The sequence below is a fragment of the Diceros bicornis genome, chromosome 3 (assembly GCF_020826845.1).
Source record: "Diceros bicornis minor isolate mBicDic1 chromosome 3, mDicBic1.mat.cur, whole genome shotgun sequence".
NCBI lineage: Eukaryota > Metazoa > Chordata > Mammalia > Perissodactyla > Rhinocerotidae > Diceros > Diceros bicornis.
The window spans coordinates 83,696,450-83,714,879 of NC_080742.1; the positions used below are offsets into that span (position 1 = coordinate 83,696,450).

At 42.2% G+C, this 18,430-nt stretch overlaps 1 protein-coding gene across 2 annotated transcripts in view; it reads right to left on the bottom strand.

Annotated features, from left to right (window-relative positions):
* Positions 1-18,430, bottom strand: part of LOC131397548 (solute carrier family 23 member 1-like) — a 53,947-nt gene that overhangs the window by 12,905 nt on the left and 22,612 nt on the right. For both annotated transcript variants that reach the window (XM_058530645.1, XM_058530635.1), the window contains exons 5-8: positions 13,837-14,018; positions 12,799-12,919; positions 11,498-11,654; positions 10,415-10,668 (exon numbers count right to left, since the gene is read on the bottom strand). In XM_058530645.1, the coding sequence (XP_058386628.1) occupies positions 10,415-10,668; positions 11,498-11,654; positions 12,799-12,919; positions 13,837-14,018 (714 nt within the window). The remainder of the gene's footprint in view (positions 1-10,414; positions 10,669-11,497; positions 11,655-12,798; positions 12,920-13,836; positions 14,019-18,430) is intronic.

The window sequence follows — 18,430 nt, forward strand, 5'->3', positions numbered from 1 at the left end:
CATTATCACTTATAAATACATATGCACCCAACATAGGAGCACCAGTGTACATAAAGCAACTATTAACAAACCTAAAAGGAGACATTAACAGCAACACAATAATAGTAGGTTATCTTAATACCCCACTTACATCAACAGATAGATCATCCAGACAAAAAGTCAATAAAGAAACAGTGGACTTCAATGAAAAACTGGACGAGATGGACCTAGTAGACATATACAGAGCACTCCATCCAAAAACATCTGACTACACATTCTTCTCAAGCACGCATGGAACATTCTCAAGGATAGACCATATGTTGAGAAACAAAGCAAGCTTCAATAAATTTAAGAAGATTGAAATCATAACAAGCATCTTTTCAGACCACAATGCTATGAAACTGGAAATCAACCACGAAAAAAAACTGGGAAAGTGATAAAAATGTGGAGATTAAACAACATGCTACTGAAAAACCAATGGATCATTGATGAAATTAAAGGAGAAATCAAAAACTATCTGGAAACAAACGAAAATGAAAATATGCCATACCAAATCATATGGGATGCAGCAAAAGCGGTCCTCAGAGGGAAACTCGTACCAATACAAGCCCACCTTACCAAATAAGAAAAAGCCCCAAAAAGCAACCTTAAATTACACCTAACAGAACTAGAAAAAGAAGAACAAACAAAGCCCAAAGTCAGCCAAAGGAGAGAAATAATAAAAATCAGAGCAGAAATAAATGAAATTGAGACCAAATAAACAGTAGAAAGGATTAATGAAACAAAGAGTTGGTTCTTTCTGAAGATAAACAAAATTGACAAACCCTTAGCCAGACTTACTAAGAAAAAAAGAGAAAAGGCTCAAGTAAATAAAATTAGAAATGAAACAGGAGAAATTACAACAGGTACCACGGAAATACAAAGGATTATAAGAGATTACTAAGAAATTATATGCCAACAAATTGGACAATCTAAAAGAAATGGATAAATTCTTAGACTCATACAACCTCCCAAAACAGAACCAAGAAGAAATGGAGAATCTGAATAGACCAATCACAAGTAAAGAGATTGAAATAGTAATTGAAAACCTCCCAAAAAATAAAAGTCCAGGACCAGATGGCTTCTCCGATGAATTTTACCAAACATTCAAAGAAAATATAATACCCATCCTTCTCAAACTATTCCAAAAAATAGAGGAAGATGGAACACTTCCTAACTCATCTATGAGGCCAACATCACCCTGATACCAACGCCAGACAAAGACAATACAAAGAAGGAAAATTACAAGCTAATATCTCTGATGAACATAGATGCAAAAATCCTCAACAAAATATTGGCAAACCGAATACGGCAATACATTAAAAAGATCATACACCATGATCAAGTGGGATTTATACCAAGGACGCAGGGATGGTTCAACATCCACAAATGAATCAACATGATACACCACATCAACAAAGTAAAGAATAAAAACCACATCATCATCTCCATAGACGCAGAGAAAGCATTTGACAAGATACAACATCCGTTTATGATAAAAACTCTCAACAAAATGGGTATAGAGGGAAAATACCTCAATATAATAAAGGCTATTTATGACAAACCCACCGCCAACATACTCAATGGGGAAAGGCTGAAAGCCATTTCTCTGAGAACAGGAATGAGACAAAGTTGCCCACTCTCACCACTCTTATTCAACATACTACTGGAGTTTTCTTGGCCAGAGCAATTAGGCAAGAAAAAGGAATAAAAGGAATCCAAATAGGCAACAAAGAAGTGAAACTCTCACTATTTGCAGACGACATGATTTTATATATAGAAAACCCTAAAGAATCTGTTGGAAAACTATTAGAAATAATCAGCAACTACAGCCAAGTTGCAGGGTAGAAAATCAACCTACAAAAATCAGTTGCGTTTCTGTATGCTAATAACGAACTAACAGTGAGCTCAAAAAGATAATACCATTTACAATTGCATCAAAAAGAATAAAATATCTAATAGGAATAAATCTTACCAAGAAGGTGAAAGACCTATATGATGAAAACTACAAAACATTATTGAAAGAAATCGATGACATAAAGAAATGGAAAGACATCCCATGTGCATGAATTGGAACAATAAACACAGTTAAAATGTCTATGTTACTTAAAGCAATCTACAGATTCAATGCAATCTCAATCAGAATGCCAATGACATTCTTCATGGAAATAGAAAAAAGAATACTAAAGTTCATATGGGGCCACAAAAGACCCCAAATAGCTAAAGCAATCCTACGAAAAAAGAACAAAGCTGGAGGCATCACAATCCCTGACTTCAAAACATACTACAAAACAATAGTAATCAAACCAGCATGGTACTGGTACAAAAACAGACACACAGATCAATGGAACAGAATTGAAAGCTCAGAAATCAACCACACATATATGGACAGCTAATTTTCGACAAAGGAGCTAAGAACATGCAATGGAGTAAGGAAAGTCTCTTCAATAAATGGTGTTGGGAAAACTGGACAGCCACATGCAAAAGAATGAAAGTGAATCATTTGATATGCCGTTCACAAAAATGGACTCAAAATGGATCAAAGACCTGAAGGTGAGACCTGAAACTATAAAATTCATAGAAGAAAATATAGGCAACACACTATTTGACATTGGTCATAAAGGAATCTTTTTGGATGACATGCCTACCCTGACTAGGGAAACTAAAGAAAAAATAAGCAAGTGGGACTTTATCAGATCAAAGAGCTTCTACAAGACAAATGAAACCAGAATCAAGATGAACAGACAACCCACCAGCTGGGAGAAAATATTTGTAAAACATGTATCTGACAAGGGGTTATTCTCCATAATATATAATGGACTCACAACTGAACAACAAAAAAGCAAACAACCTGGTCGAAAAATGGGCAGAGGAAATGAACAGACACTTCTCTAAACAAGATATACAGATGGCCAATAGGCACATGAAAAGATGTTCAACATCACTAATCACCAGGGAAATGCAAATCAAAACAACACTAAGATATCACCTCACGCCCGTTAGAATGGCTGTAATCACCAAGACAAAAAACAACAAATGTTGGAGAGGATGTGGAGAAACAGGAACCCTCATACACAGCTGGTGGGAATGCAAACTGGTGCAGCCTCTGTGGAAAATGGTATGGAGATTAGTCAAAGAATTAAAAATAGAAATACCCTATGATCCAGCTATCCCACTACTGGGAATCTGTCCAATGAACCTGAAATCAACAATTCAAAGAGGCTTATGCACCCCTATGTTCATTGCAGCATTATTCACTATAGCCAAGAAGTGGAAGCAACCCAAGTGTCCCTCAACTGATGGTTGGATCAAGAAGATGTGGTATATATATACAATGGAATACTACTCAGCCATAAAAAAAGACAAGCGTCCCATTTGCAGCAACATGGATGGGCCTGGAGGGTATTATGTTAAGTGAAATAAGCCAGAAAGAGAAAGACAGACACTGTAAGATCTCACTCATGTGTGGAATATAAACCAACACATGGACAGAGAAAACTGTATTGTGGTTACCAGGGGCAATGGGGGTAGATGGTGGGCACAAGGGATGAAGGGAGACGTACATATGGTGATGGACAAACAAAAATGTACAAGCCAAGATTTCACAATGTTAAAAACTATTAAAACATCAAAGACCCAACAATATGCTGCCCCCAGCAAACACATCTCACCTCTAAAGACAAACACAGGCTCAGATTAAAGGGATGGAAGAAGATACTCCAAGCTAATGGCAAACAAAAGAAAGCAGATATTGCCATACTAGTGGCAGAAAAAGTAGACTTTAAGATAAAAAAGGCAATGAGAGACGAAGGGGGGCAGTATATAATGATAAAAGGGACACTCCACCAAGAGGACATAACACTTATGAATATATATGCACCTAACACAGGAGCACCAAAGTACATAAAGCAACTATTAAGAGCTAAGAGGAGATGATAACAGCTACACAATAATAGTAGGGGACCTTAACACCCCACTTACATCAATGGATAGGACATCCAGACAGAAAGTCAACAAGGAGATAGTGGAATAAAACAAAAAACTAGACCACGTGGCCTTAATAGATATTTATAGAACATTTTATCCAAAAACAGGAGAATACACATTCTTCTCAAGTGCACATGGAACATTCTCAATGATAGACGATTTGTTGGGAAACAAGGCAAGCCTCAGTAAATTTAAGAAGATTGAAATCATATCAAGCATCTTTTCTGACCAGATGCTATGAAACTAGAAATCAACTACAAGCAAAAAGCTGGGAAAGTGACAAAGATGTGGAGACTAAACAACGTGCTACTGAACATCCAATGGATTATTGAAGAAATGAAAGGAAAAATCAAAAAATATCTGGAGACAAATGAAAATGAAAATACATCATAGCAACTCATATGGGATGTAGCAAAAGCAGTTCTGAGAGGGCAACTCATAGCAATAGAGGCCCACCTTAACAAGAAAAATCCCAAGTAAGCAATCTTAAACTACACCTAACAGAATTGGAAAAGAAGAACAAACAAAGCCCAAAGTCAGCAGAAGGAGGGAGATAATAAAAATTAGAGCAGAAATAAATGAAACCAAAAAAACAGTAGAAAAGATCAATGAAATTAAGAGATGGGTCTTTGAGAAGATAAACAAAATTGATAAACCCTTAGCCAGACTCACTAAGAAAAAAGGAGTCTCAAATAAATAAAATTAGAAATGAAGAAGGAGAAATTACAATAGATACCACAGAAATGCAGAGGGTTATAAGAGAATACTATGAAAAACTATATGCCAACAAATTGGACAATTTAGAAGAAATGGATAATTTCTTAGACTCATACAACCTCCCAAAACTGAATCAAGAAGAAGTAGACAATCTGAATAGAACAATCACAAGTAAGAGATTAAAAGAGTAATTAAAAACCTTCCTAAAAATAAAGGTCCAGGATCAGATGGCTTCTCTGGAGAATTCTGCAAAACATTCAAAGAAGATTTAATACCTATCCTTCTCAAACTATTCTAGAAGGTTGAACAAGAAGGAACACTTCCTAACACATTCTATGATGTCAACATCACCCTGATCCCAAAGCCAGACAAGAAAAACACAAAGAAGGAAAATTACAGGCCATTATCACTGATGAACATAGATGCAAAAATCCTCAAGAAAATACTAGCAAACCGAATACAGCAAAACACTAAAAGGATCATAAACCATGATCAAATGGGATTTATACTAGGTATGCAGGGATGGTTCAACATCCACAAATCAATGTGATACACCACAGTAAGAAAATGAGGACTAAAAACCACATGATCATTTCAATAGATGCAGAGAAAGCATTTGACAAGATCCAACATCCATTTATGATAAAAAAAAAACTCTCAATAAAATAGGTATAGAAGGAAAGTATCTCAAAATAATAAAGGCCGTATATGACAAACCCGTAGCCAACCCATAGCCAACAAACCCATACTCAACAGGGAAAAACTGAAAGCAATCCCCCTGAGAACAGGAACAAGACAAGGGTGCCCACTCTCACCACTCTTATTCAACATAGTACTGGAGGTTTGGGCCAGAACAATTAAGCAAGAAAAAGAAATAAAAGATATCCAAATTGACAATGAGGTACTGAAACTTTCACTGTTTGCAGACAACATGATTTTATATAGAGAAAACCCTAAAGAATCCATCAGAAAACTATTAGAAAAAATTAATAACTATAGCAGTGTTGCAGGGTACAAGATAACTGACAAAATCAGTTGCATTTCTATACTCTAATGACAGACTAACAGAAAGAGAAGTCAAGAATACAATCCCATTTACAATATCAACAAAAAGAATAAAATATCTAGGGATAAATTTAACCATGGAGGTGAAAGACCTATACAATGAAAACTGTAAGATATTATTGGCAGAATTCGATGAAGACGTAAAGAAATGAAAGGATATTCCATGCACATGGATTGGAAGAATAAACATAGTTACAATGTCCATATTACCTAAAGCAATCTACAGATTTGTGCATTCACAATCAAATGCCCAATGACATTCTTCACAGATATGGAACAAAGAATCCTAAAATTCATGTGGGGCAGCAAAAGATCCCGAATACCTAATAAAGCAATCCTGAGGAAGAAGAACCAAGCTGGAGGCATCACAATCCCTGACTTCAAAATATACTACAAAGCTATACCAATGAAAACAGCATGGTTCTGCTACAAAAACAGACACACAGATCAGTGGAAGAGAATTGAAAGCCCAAAAATAAAACCACACATATACAGACAACTAATCTGTGACAAAGGAGCCAAGAACATATGATGGAGAAAGGAAAGTGTCTTCAATAAATGATGTTGGGAAAATTGGACAGCCATACGCAAAAGAATGAAAGTAGACCATTATCTTTTGCCATACACAAAAATTAACTCAAAATGGATTAAAGACTTGAAGGTAAGACGTGAAACCATGAAACTGCTAGAAGAAAATATAGGCAGTACACTCTTTGACATCAGTCTCAGAAGGCTCTTTTTGGATACCATGTCTACTCGGGCAAGGGAAACAAAAGGAAAAATAAACAAATGGGACTATATTAGACTAAAGGGCTTCTGCAAGGCAAAGGAAACCAGGAACAAAACGAAAGGACAACCCACCAACTGGGAGAAAATATTTGCAAATCATATATCTGACAGGTTCATCTCCAAAATATATAAAGAACTCATGCAACTCAACAACACAAAACCAAACAACCTGATCAAAAAATGGACAGAGGATTTAACAGACATTTTGCCAAAGAAGAAATACAGATGGCCAACAGGCACGTGAAAAGATGTTCAACATCACTAATCATTACGGAAATACAGGTCACAGCTACAATGAGATATCACCTTACACCTGTCAGAATGGCTATAATTACCAAGACAAAGAACAACAAATGTTGGAGAGGATGTGGAGAAAGGGGAACTCTCAAACACTGCTGGTGGGAATGCGAACTGGTACAGCCAATATGGAAAACAGTATGGAGATTTCTCAGAAAACTAAAAATAGAAATACCATACCACCCAGCTATCCCACTACTGGATATTTATCCAAAGAACTTGAAATCAACAATTCAAAGAGAGTTATGCACCCCTGTGTTCATTTCAGCATTACTCACAATAGCCAAGACATGGAAGCAACCCAAGTGCCCATTGACTGGTGAATGGTTAAAGAAGATGTGGTATAGATATACAATGGAATACTACTCTGCCATAAAAAAGGACAAAATTGTCCCATTTGCAACAACATGGATGGACCTTGAGGGTATTATGTTAAGCGAAATAAGCCAGACAGAGAAAGACAAAAACTGTATGATTTCACTCATACGTGTAAGATAAACACATGGACAAAGAGAACAGATTAGTGGTTACCAGTGGGGAAGGAGGTTCGGGGGTGGGCATAAGGTATAAAGGGGCACATATATATGGTGACTGATAAATAATAACATACAATTGATATTTCACAATGTTATAAACTATTATGACCTCAACTGAAAAAAAAAGGAACTAGTGGAAATGAAAACAAAACAAAGCATTCTGCTGTGAGGATCATGCACCATGGGCCACATCCCATCCCACCACAGAACAAATCCCATCCCAGCACAGCTGTCACACAACTGGACATTACTGATTGTTGTGCTAGTCAAGGGTTATAGCTGGAGTTTGAGTGATAGCTACTAGCAGTGAGACAAAAATGACCTCTGACCTTGAGGCATTCAGGATCATCCTCAAAAGTTAGACTTGTACTGCAAGTGTCTGAATATCCCATCATGAGTCTATTGTCAATGAATGTCTTTAGATAGTTCTTAAATCTTTTCTCATCCATTTGTGTCTACTTCCAGTCCTTAAAAGTTAGTCTAATGTAGTCTCAGCTTTGCAAGATGAAAAAGTTCTGGAGATCTGTTGCACAAGTATATAGTAGAGTATATTATTACAGTATATCGTATAGTATAGTATATTAAGTAAGTAAACTTAACACTACTGAACTGCACACTTGAAAATGGTTAACATGGTAGATTTTATGTTATGTGTCTTTAACCACAATTAAAAATATTTTTTTTAAAAGATACTCTAATGTCAGCTACTTGAAGTCCATTAAGGCAGCAATAAAGTAGCAGATTCTGCCTTTGCTTATTTTTCTTTCTAGTCTAAGAGCTTCTTTACTTAACTGTCTTCATTAGAAGACATGTGGTAGGAATTTCCCACATCAAAAGCACTTTTTGCCTTGTTTTGTTTGCAACCCTAACAATGCACTGTGGGAACAAGGGCATGAATCCAAGCACAAGATATCAACTAGTTGGATCAACCAGAGCCTTTGCACATGCTGATGGTCTCATAAAGTTGGCAGTCCTCCCCAATCCTGCTACCACAGAATTCGTCATGCAGCCCTGGGCTTCTTTTGTCCTCAGGATTGAAATCTGGGCTGGGAGCATGACCTCCTGGACAAGGGATGGGTGATCTCTGGCCTTCAGCCAGATCCCCCTCCACACACACACGCACACGCACGCGTGCACGCGCACGCGCAGGGAGAGAACCAAGAATTGGTCACAGCTCTTTCCTTGCAGATGCAACATGAAGCAATACCTTAAAAGGCCACAAGGAGGAGGTGTGAGTCCAGACCAGGGTTAATCTGTCTCCTACTGCATTCCTAGTCTGTTCTGTGTCTGTGAATATTTCCCTCCTCCTCTTTCCCTCTCCTCTAAAGGCCTTAGTTTAGAAATGATACATCAAAGAAATGTTCTGTTTATTGAATATAATTTTCTGCTCTGTATCAGATTTGTTATCTTTAACAGGAAAAATATTTGCTGCTTTATACCTATGTAGCTCACTCCAGCTGTATTTCTGTGTGGGTCATTGGCCCTCGTGTGGGATAGTGTTTGCCTCACTTGCACTAAAGGTTTAGAAACCTTGGGCAAGTACCAAAGAGTCCACAGTGTCGCAGCATACGGGACTTGCTGTAGGCGTGGGTACACTGGCTCAGCTGTTTGCTCCCAGGTTTTTGCCCCCGCTGTGGGCCAGAGGCCATGCAGGGTACAAAGGTGGACAGATCTGATGCTAGAAAGATGCAGTACCACCTGGCTGCATATCAGGACCACTGAGGGAGCTATCAGAAAATGTAGGGCGGGGGATGTGGGTGGGGGATCTGCGTTTTCCGACACTCACAGGACTTGTGCTGGGAACCATTGCAAAGATACCTGAAGCAAGTGGAAAGCAACATCATAATACTATTCTTTTCTAAGTCACTTTAGCGAGCACATTCCTGAAGAATTCTTGCTGACCTTACAGAGTTTCCCTGTGGAAAATGGAGAGCAAGGAAGAGATTTTAAGCAGAGACTCATCTAATTGAGTTCTAGAAAGATCCTTGTGCAGCCATGTTGTAGCTAGATTAGAGATGGGCAAGATCCTTAGAAAAGAGACTGTTAGGGAGACTGCAGTGTCCAGGTGAGAGATGATAAATCTGTGGCACTGGGAATGGGGACAGGAGGACAGGAAGGGCAGCAGGCATGTTGAGAAAATAGAATCCACTGTGAGGATGCAGGACAGCAAGAAGTTAGATGATTTGGGTGAACTCACTAAGACGAGGTTTACAGGAGGAGAAGTAAGGATGAGGGCACATACTGAGCAGCACAGGGGCCGTACTGAGTATGAGGTGCCCTTGGGACATTGAGGTGGAGGTGACCAGATGGCCTTTGAATATTCAGGTTTGGAGCTTCAACATAGAGTTGGGCCAGAGGTAATGGACCACCCACTTAAACTTCAGAAAGTAATGACTTTCTTCAGTGCTCATAAAGCCACTGACGTCTGCCAGTGTCAGATAGACTTTCTATCTTGGTTGTGGAATCGCCACAACCAAGAAGGTCAAGTATGGTAGGCAGAAAGATGCCATGCCCTAATACCCAAACCTGTGAACATGTCACCTTGTTTGGCAAAGGGAACTTTGCAGTTATGATTAAGTTATGTTAAGTATTTTGAGATGGAGAGAGTATCCTAAATCATCTGGGTGGGCCCAGTCTAATTACATGAATCCTTATAAGCAGAGAATCTTTCCTGGCTGTGCTCAGAGGGAGATGTGACCATGGAAGAAGAGTCTGAGAGATGCAACATTGCTGGCTTTGAAGATGGAGGAAGGGGGCCCTGAGGCATGGAATGTGGGCAGAATCTTGCTGATGGAAAAAACGAGGAAATGGGTTGTACCCTGCAGCCTCCAGAGAGGAACACAGCCCTGCGGGACCCCTGTTGGACTTCTGAACTCCAGATCAGTAAAAGAAGAACTTGGGGTATTTGAAACCACTAAGTTTGTGATCCTTTGTTACAGCAGTACTAAGAGACTAACACTTTGATGACAGATACAGGTGTCCAGCAGGCCCGTCAGCTGCCTTACCTTGGTGATCCCCAGTGCCCCAACATTCTCGCTGTAGGAGGTGGTGCCGTTCCCGGACCCCCAGGCCCCTGCCAGCAGGCAGCCAATGCCCTCAATGCCGATGCCGCGGTTGATGGCGTGCTTCGGAGGGGGTGGGGCCCCTGCCAGGCGGGCACAGGCATAATAATCGCCTACCGACTCCACCATGGAGGAAATCACCCCTGCCATGATCCCAAAGACCCCAGCCGGGCTGACGGTGGGGAAGCCCCACTGTCCTGCAAAGGCAATGGAGAGAGAATATTAATCTAGAAGATAACAGGCTGCAGAACTCTAAATCATTTCTTTGCTGGAGAGGTCTCTGAAAGGCTTTAAAGGCCAGGGAGCATGTCTTCCAACCCCACAACTGTCCAGAGGCTTTGGCTTGGACTCCTGCCCTACCATTCATCCCTGAGGTGGTCAGACGCCCTGACCTTGATGTCACTGTGCACAAAAAGAGCCAGCAACAGGGCCTCTTCCCAGGAAGGCCTTGAAGCATTGGAAGCCAAGATGCTTAGTCAGGGAGGCCTTAGCGCCACAGTCCATGAGGCAAGGCCAGCCATCCCTGGAACCTGGTTATTTGTACACCCTGAGCGAAGAACTGCGGGCAAAGGAGACCAGAAGTGGCCTAAGGGGTGGCCTTGACCTTGTCTCCTCAGAAATGTTCTCATTCAGTCCCAGGCCTCCCTTGTGTGGGATCCACAGAATCCAGGAGGAGACCAAAAGGTCTGGCTAAGAGGTCAAGACCTCACTGTCCTCTCCCCACTCCCAAGTTCGTTGGTTCTGAGCAACATGGAGGAGGGCTGAGGGATGTAGGCCAGCTCAGAGGTAGGTCTGGGAGTGGGAGCCTTTGGCCTGGCACCCCCAAAGGATTCTTAGGGCAACCCAAGGGTCTTCTTTTCTTAGGGGAATGATATGGACTCCCTAGGGCCTGTCCCTCCTTGTCAGATCCCTTGGAGGAGATCTCCCCCACCGGCCCTATTCAACTCTCCCTCCAGTGCCCTGGGCCCCATGGGCAGTCCTGGGAAATGTGTGTCCCAGGCAAGAAGGGGACCATCTTCTCATTACCTGGGTAAGGGAAGCGAAACCAAGGAGCCTGGCTCAAGACATTTGCTTTGGTGTCGGTGCGGGCCTGGTACCCATAGGCTGTGGGGTCCGCGGGGAGGGCATTGGTCACCGTGAGCACAAAGCAGAGGAACCATGAGATGCAGAGGGCCAGCAGCACCTGCCAGAAGGAGCCGCCCTTCACTGCTGGGTCTCACCCCCTGCCCAGGTCAACAACCTCCCAGAGGGGTGGGGCTAAGGAGGGAGTTCAGGAAAGCTCTTTGGAATGAGGAAGTGTTGGGTTACTCACCCTTCCAGTGACAACAGGAATCTGGTGTGTCAGTGGATAATTAACACATTAAAGGAACGTAGCAAATAAACTATGGGGAGACCTTGTGTCAAACACAGGCGGAAATGTCTGGTAAAGTGGGCACAGCTGGGTTCAGAGGGATTACCATCTGGCTCCCTTTCCACTGTTTGTTGGTCACATGACCTTGGATCAAACTCTCTGAGCCTCAGTTTCCTCCTCTGTACAGTGGAATGACCACCACTGCTCTGCAGAGCCTAGAGCAAAATTTCTTCAAGTAGAATCCTCAGATACATTGTTTTTTTTTCTCTTGTGGCAGGACCCCAGAAATCTGTATTTTTAACAGTGTCCCCAGGTGATCTGATGCATATTGAATTTTAGAACCACTGGCCTACAGTGTTGTTGAAGGAGCAATAAGATCATTGTGTGGAAGGATCTTTTTACAATGTGAAATGTAGTTTACAGTTGAATGAAACCTGCAAACATATTTGTGTGGTTGACAGCTACACATACTTGACTGTGTGGTTCAAGAGAGAATTCAACAGGGAAGGCTCTGAAAAGGGAGATGCCGTCCTCATCCCAGGGTATATAGACTACCCATAGGCCACAGGGAAAGAATCAGATCTAAGCAACTTGGCCCTTAGTTTTGTGTAATTAGTGGTGTTCCTGGTTGTGTCTTCCAGAACCTTGCTATGAGGACAGCCCAGGGAACATGAGAAGGCTGTCCCACACTGGTGCCCAGAGCAGCGACTTAGGGCAGGGTTCTCTGCTCCTGGGAGAGAAGCACTGAGGGAAGGCGTTGGACGGCATTCCACCAATGGTCAGGAAGCGCCCCATAGGCCACAGGCCTCCTCTCGGCCTCCTTCTCCTTCTCCGGTCATTGAGGAAGGCCAAGGAGGAGAGGCCACTGCAAGTGAGAGAGCATTTGTTTTGGGGGCTTTCTGGGAGTGCCAGAGGCTGTGCCTCACTCTCTGGGTGAGTCAACTCAGAATGGAAGCGCGAGGGGAGTGCTGCTTACAGGGAAGACCTGAAACAGGTAGAACTTAGAGGTGAAACCCGTCCTCTCTCGTCCATAAATGGGCACGGGCACCACGACGTTTTTCAGGAACTGAGAAAACAGCACGATGAGGAAGATGGTCCTGAAACAGAAACAAACCACACCCAACTCAGGGGCTCAGCCTGAGTGAGGGTCCAGAAAGCTGGGCCACCACGTATCTCTGGGATTGGGAGCAGTAGCCAAGCTGGGAGGGCCCCCATCTAGACCCTGCTCTACAGCACAGGCAGAATCCTGCCACCTCTGAAAAAGTGGGCTGCTGCCTTTCAGAAGCTGCTGGTGGCTGAGGAGGAGGAGTGGGAGGGGAGGCTGTTATTCCTTAGAGATCAGCAGCTGGATGGATCCAGCAGATGGAGCCAATGAGCCCAGACTCAGAGAACATCTCTCCCAGGTTCTTCTGCAGGTCCTTGTGTTCAGACCACAGCAGGCAGAGAGAATGACAGTGTCCAGTGTCATCCCCAAGTCCCTTCGATGCTCTCTTTAAATGCTTCAGACCTCTTTTTCCAGGAAGCCTTCCTGATCCTCCCAGCTGGCTGTCCTCACCCCTCCCCTGAACATGCATGACATTCTGTAACTCTCATCACTGTCTCCTGATGTCATAGGTACTTGGATCCAAGTCTTGTCTCTCTCCCAGACACTACAAGATGCTTGACAGCTGAAGTCATGTCTTTGCAGCCTTCCCAGAGGCCAGAAGTTTACAAACATTCGCTCAATGAAAACCTAGTAGTCAGGGGAACAGTAGTATCAGCTTTTTGTGAACACTACACTAAGTATTCTTATACACTGCCTGCGATGATCTCATTATCTGTAAGCACTAATAATGCAATAAACAGTAAGAGTAATAGAAGTACCAATTTTCCTGCTTTTTAAGTTATCGTAATGTTCATGCAAGTATTTCTAAACCACAAGAGTTTGCCAATATCCAGGACTCTTATTCTTCTTACTGGGTAACCTTCCACCAAAGAGAACTTAGATGGCGCTCCCTCCCCAGAGAGTACTTACACGGCGGCAATCCCCCAGTGGATCCCAGCATTATTCCCTGCAGAATGGAAGAGAGGCAGGGCCACCAGGGAGATGGTCGGAGCAATGGTCAAGGGGCCAATGAAGCGCATGAGAAAGCCGATGAGGCCTGAGAAGCCCACTAGAATCTGGACACAGGAAGCGACCATGATGGCGCCCTGCAACTGAAGAGGAAGAGTGCAGCTCAGGCACCTCAAAGCTTGCAGCAGGACTGTGGGCCTCAGCCCAGCCCAGGCCCCGAGAACAGGCCCCGCTGCTGCAGCCCACCTCTAAATCTGGTCACCCCTGGGTGGTGCATTCAGAGGCAGTGCAGAGGCAAAGCTGGACCCTGAAGGAACTGAGGAAAGAAGAGCTCTGATCTGGCTCCTCTCTCCAGTTCTGGATTTCCAACTAGCTGTTGGACACTTTCCCTTAATAGGAAGGTTTTCAGGGCGTAGCCTTCAGCATTATTGATTGATCATAGTGATGATGGTGATGCTTGTAAAGCAGCGTCACTCAGCAGTGTACTGGATATGTTGCTGCTTCACTTTTCTCTGTTTTCCCACTTTCTATTGCAGGGGTTGGCCCTTTTTTTTCTGTAAAGCACCAGATAGTGAACATTTTAGGCTTTGTGGGTCATATGGGCTCTGTCATACTTTTCCAGACAGGAAGTGAACAAATGAGCCTAGCTGTGTTCCAATAAAACTTCATTTATATGCACTGAAATTTGAATTTCATATACTTTTGACGTGTCATGAAATGTTATTCTTCATTTGATTTTTTTTCAACCATTTAAAATATAAAACCGTTTTTAGCTTGTGGCCTTTACAAAGACAGGCACCTGGCCAGATTTGGTTCCTGGACTGTGGTTTGCCAACCCCCGATATCTTGGACTGAAGGAGTTTGCTTTACTTCTCCTTTTTTACTTTACTGGTTTGGGTGTTATACATTCTATTTTATCCCTGAAAACTTTCTTTGCTTTGAAGTATGCTCATTCTGAAAGTAATATAGTGACTTCCACTTTCTTGCGATTAGCATTAGCATCGTATATCTTTCTCCATCCCTTTACTTTTAATCCATCTGAGTCTTTCTAATTAAAATGGGTTTCTTGTAGACAACATATAGTTAGGTCTTGTTTTTGGATCCTCTCTGACAGTCTCTGCCTTTTAATCAATGCATTTAGACCATTGATGTTCAAAATGACTATTGAAATAGTTGGATTAATATCTGCCGTATTCGTTACTCTTTTTTATTTGTTGCCCTTGTTCTTTGTTCCTATTTCTATCTTCCAATCTTTTGCTGCCTTTTGTGGTTTTAAATGAGTATTTTATATGATCCCATTTTCTCTCCTTTCTTAGCATATCAGTTATACTTTCCTTTTTTTACTTTTTAGTGGTTGCCCTAGAGTTTGCCATATACATTTACAGCTAATCCTAGTCCACTTGCAAATAACATTACACAACTTCATGGGTAGTGTGAGTACCTTATAATAACAAAGTAGTCCTGATTTCTCCCTCCCATCCCTTGCATCATTGCTGTCCTTTCTTTCACTTATCTATAAGCACATATAAGTATATAAATAAAAACCACCATGATACTGGAAGGTGAAGTGTAAATTGGTCTAATGTGTTGAAAACTGAACTTACCATCTCCTCTCATGGTTTTCTTCTTTTTCTGCCAACACCATTTCCTTAAAATAGAATCATTGTTCACTTTTAACTCTCGTTTATTTCTTATATCCCAGTAATTAATGACATTCCTATTGGGCATGTATTCTCATCACTTTCATCTGTGGCTGGTATTGTGATGTACAATTAGCCTGCCAGCATCAGTGATTTCAAGCCTTGAGATGTGTGTGGACAAATATAACTCAGCAAAATATGGAGAATCTACGTTAAATTCCAATAGACTGGCTCAGTGAATTTACGCAATCAATCAATCAATTAATAAAATGCGGTTGAGACTCATAAGAACTTTTTTCTCTTGTTAATGGCACTGGACCAGCAGGGGGAGCTGGAAACCACAGATGAGACTCCGGGTTTGGGCTCACTGTTGGATACTAGGAGGTGATGTGGGAAAAAGTACTAGAGACGACTGTCTAGATGCAGGCAAGAGGAAGCCCCACCCCAGGCCCAGGGTCTTAGAGCAGGGCTTGGTGAACCTCTTCTATAAAAGGCCAGAGAGTAAATCTTTCAGAATTTCTAGGCCATATGTGGTTTCTATCACATAGTCTTTTTTCAAACAACCTTCTAAAATGTAAAAACCATTCTTAGTTGGGAGTAAAGATACAGAACACAGGCTGGATTTGGTCCCAGAAGCATAGTTTGCTGACTTCTGCTTTAGAGGACTGCATGTATCACAAAACAAAAGTAAACAGACAATGTATTAAAGGAAATATGGATGTGTCTGTCCCTGGGGATGCCGTGCTCAATGCAGGTGCAACACGGCCCGTATCCCTCAACATCCTCTCTCACTACTAATACTGTTCAAGCCCCAGGGAAATTCTTTCCCGTAACTCTTGCCCAGTGTCCTCAGAACACAAGGTAACTGCTTCTGAATGTGGTGAAGGTTGATGCCATTGCAGAGGTGGAGGCAGACACTTCATTAGAACACAGGGAGGATTGAGCAGTATGAGTACTTAGGTAGGAGAAGAGACAAATCACTGTGTCATATGTTTCTTCTTGGATAGTATGAAGGTAACAGATTCTTACCTAAGGAATTATAGTTCTCAGGAGGTGAGGGAAAAGGAAATCCCGCCCCTGGCATCTAGCAGAGCAGGTTAAGGCAACCCTGCTTCTCATTCTTTGCTTAGTTTTAATTTGGATTTACCAAAGCCAAGTACAGGCTCCCTGGGGGACAGAAAAAAACAAACAAAAAGAACCCTCCACAAACCGCATGTGTTCTGTGATTCATTCTATGATGATGTAGTAACAGGAGGCTGCACTGAAGAAGTACATCCTGATTTGGAAAAGGTGGTGCAACACACAACATTCTGAGATTGGCCAATGCACCTGGCAAAAATCCAGGGCCCGCCAGCTTGACGAGTGAAATTCTTAAGTATATCTTGATCTGGAACTACATGGAAAAGTTCTTTAAAGATTAAAAAGCCCTGTTAATTCTGGTCCACCCTGAGAGAAGAAGGAAGCACAAGGGCTTGATGAGATTATTGAAGTTCACCCACATCTGGGTGCCCTTTTGGACTTTATGTCAGAGCACAGGCATGTGTAAAACGCTGTTTTGGAGAGGGAAGAACAGCAGAAGGTTCTGGCTGAGATTCACAAGTTCTGGCTCAGACTGGTCTACTGTGTCCTTATAAGCACAGTGCTCCCTGAGGAATCAGAAGTGTTGGTGGTGGAGTCCACGCTGAATGAGGACTGACCCGGATAGAAGCCAGGGTCTTCAGCTCTGCTTTGAGGCTTTTGGTGCGGATGTGGCCTGGAGCAGCTAACCCACACTCTCCCTTTGAAAGATCATTGGTAACTAGTCTGCTACTGGGCAATGTTTGGAATTAGCCCACTACTGAATGGTACCAAATAACTCCTGGGTCAGAGATCCCAATCATATCTTGAGTGATGTCAGAAAGACATTCCAATAAGGAAGGGGCTGATCCACAAAATTTGATGATTCAAGGGAAATAGCTATAGTTAGGAAAAGAAAAGGCAGTTACACAGGGGTTACATAGGATCCATAAGCAAGTGACAGTCCCCTCTCTCCTGGGGTGGATACTACACTACCTCACAAGATAACTCGAGCAACACAGACTTGGATCCCACTATGTGAGTCTTTGAGTTCAAAAAGCACTGGTTGGAATCTTGCTAAAGGTGCTGCTCAGCTGGCTAAGAAAGATGGAGACTGGAAGAGTATAACGTTTCAACAGAAGGACCTTGATGGAAGAAGTAAGGCATGTCTAAATCCAGCTAGTGGACTGACTTACGTGTGATGTGACTGACTGCACACACAAATACCTGGAATTATCCCTACGTAATTATACAGATTCGTGGGTTGTGGCCAATGGACTAGCAGTGTGGTCTGGCAAGTGGATCATAGAAAACTCTATTAAAATTTCACCTTTTGTGGGACAGGACTTTCTAGTCAAATCTCCAGTACTGGTGGTTCTTGTTGATGCCCCCAAGTCTTAAAAAGAGGAGGTAAGTATGATTTTGAATGTAGTCACTAGGGCCCATGAGATGACACCTTGGGCCACAAGCCGCGTGCACTCACTCACAAACACATGTTGTTGTGGACTCACAAACAGCATAATCCTCATCTCCATCTGAAATCACTTGTGCTGCCCAGGATGATCCCGATTGGCAACAGCAGTGGGCACATGTGCCTTTGGTGGGAGAATATGAGGATATATGGCCAATCAGAGAGCTGGCAGGCTGCTATACTGGACATTTCACCGAGCATGGGAGGTTTTAATATCTTTTTAAGCTGGTATTGACAGTGTTTCTGGTCTGAGCTTTGCCTCTTCTGCAGCTGAAGCCCTGGGCCAGACTGCTGTAGAAGACTGGTGGCCTAGATTGCCAACCAAATGAATATCAACTTATATATCTAACAGCTTAAGGATCACTTTTCACAGCCTGAAAAGGACAGG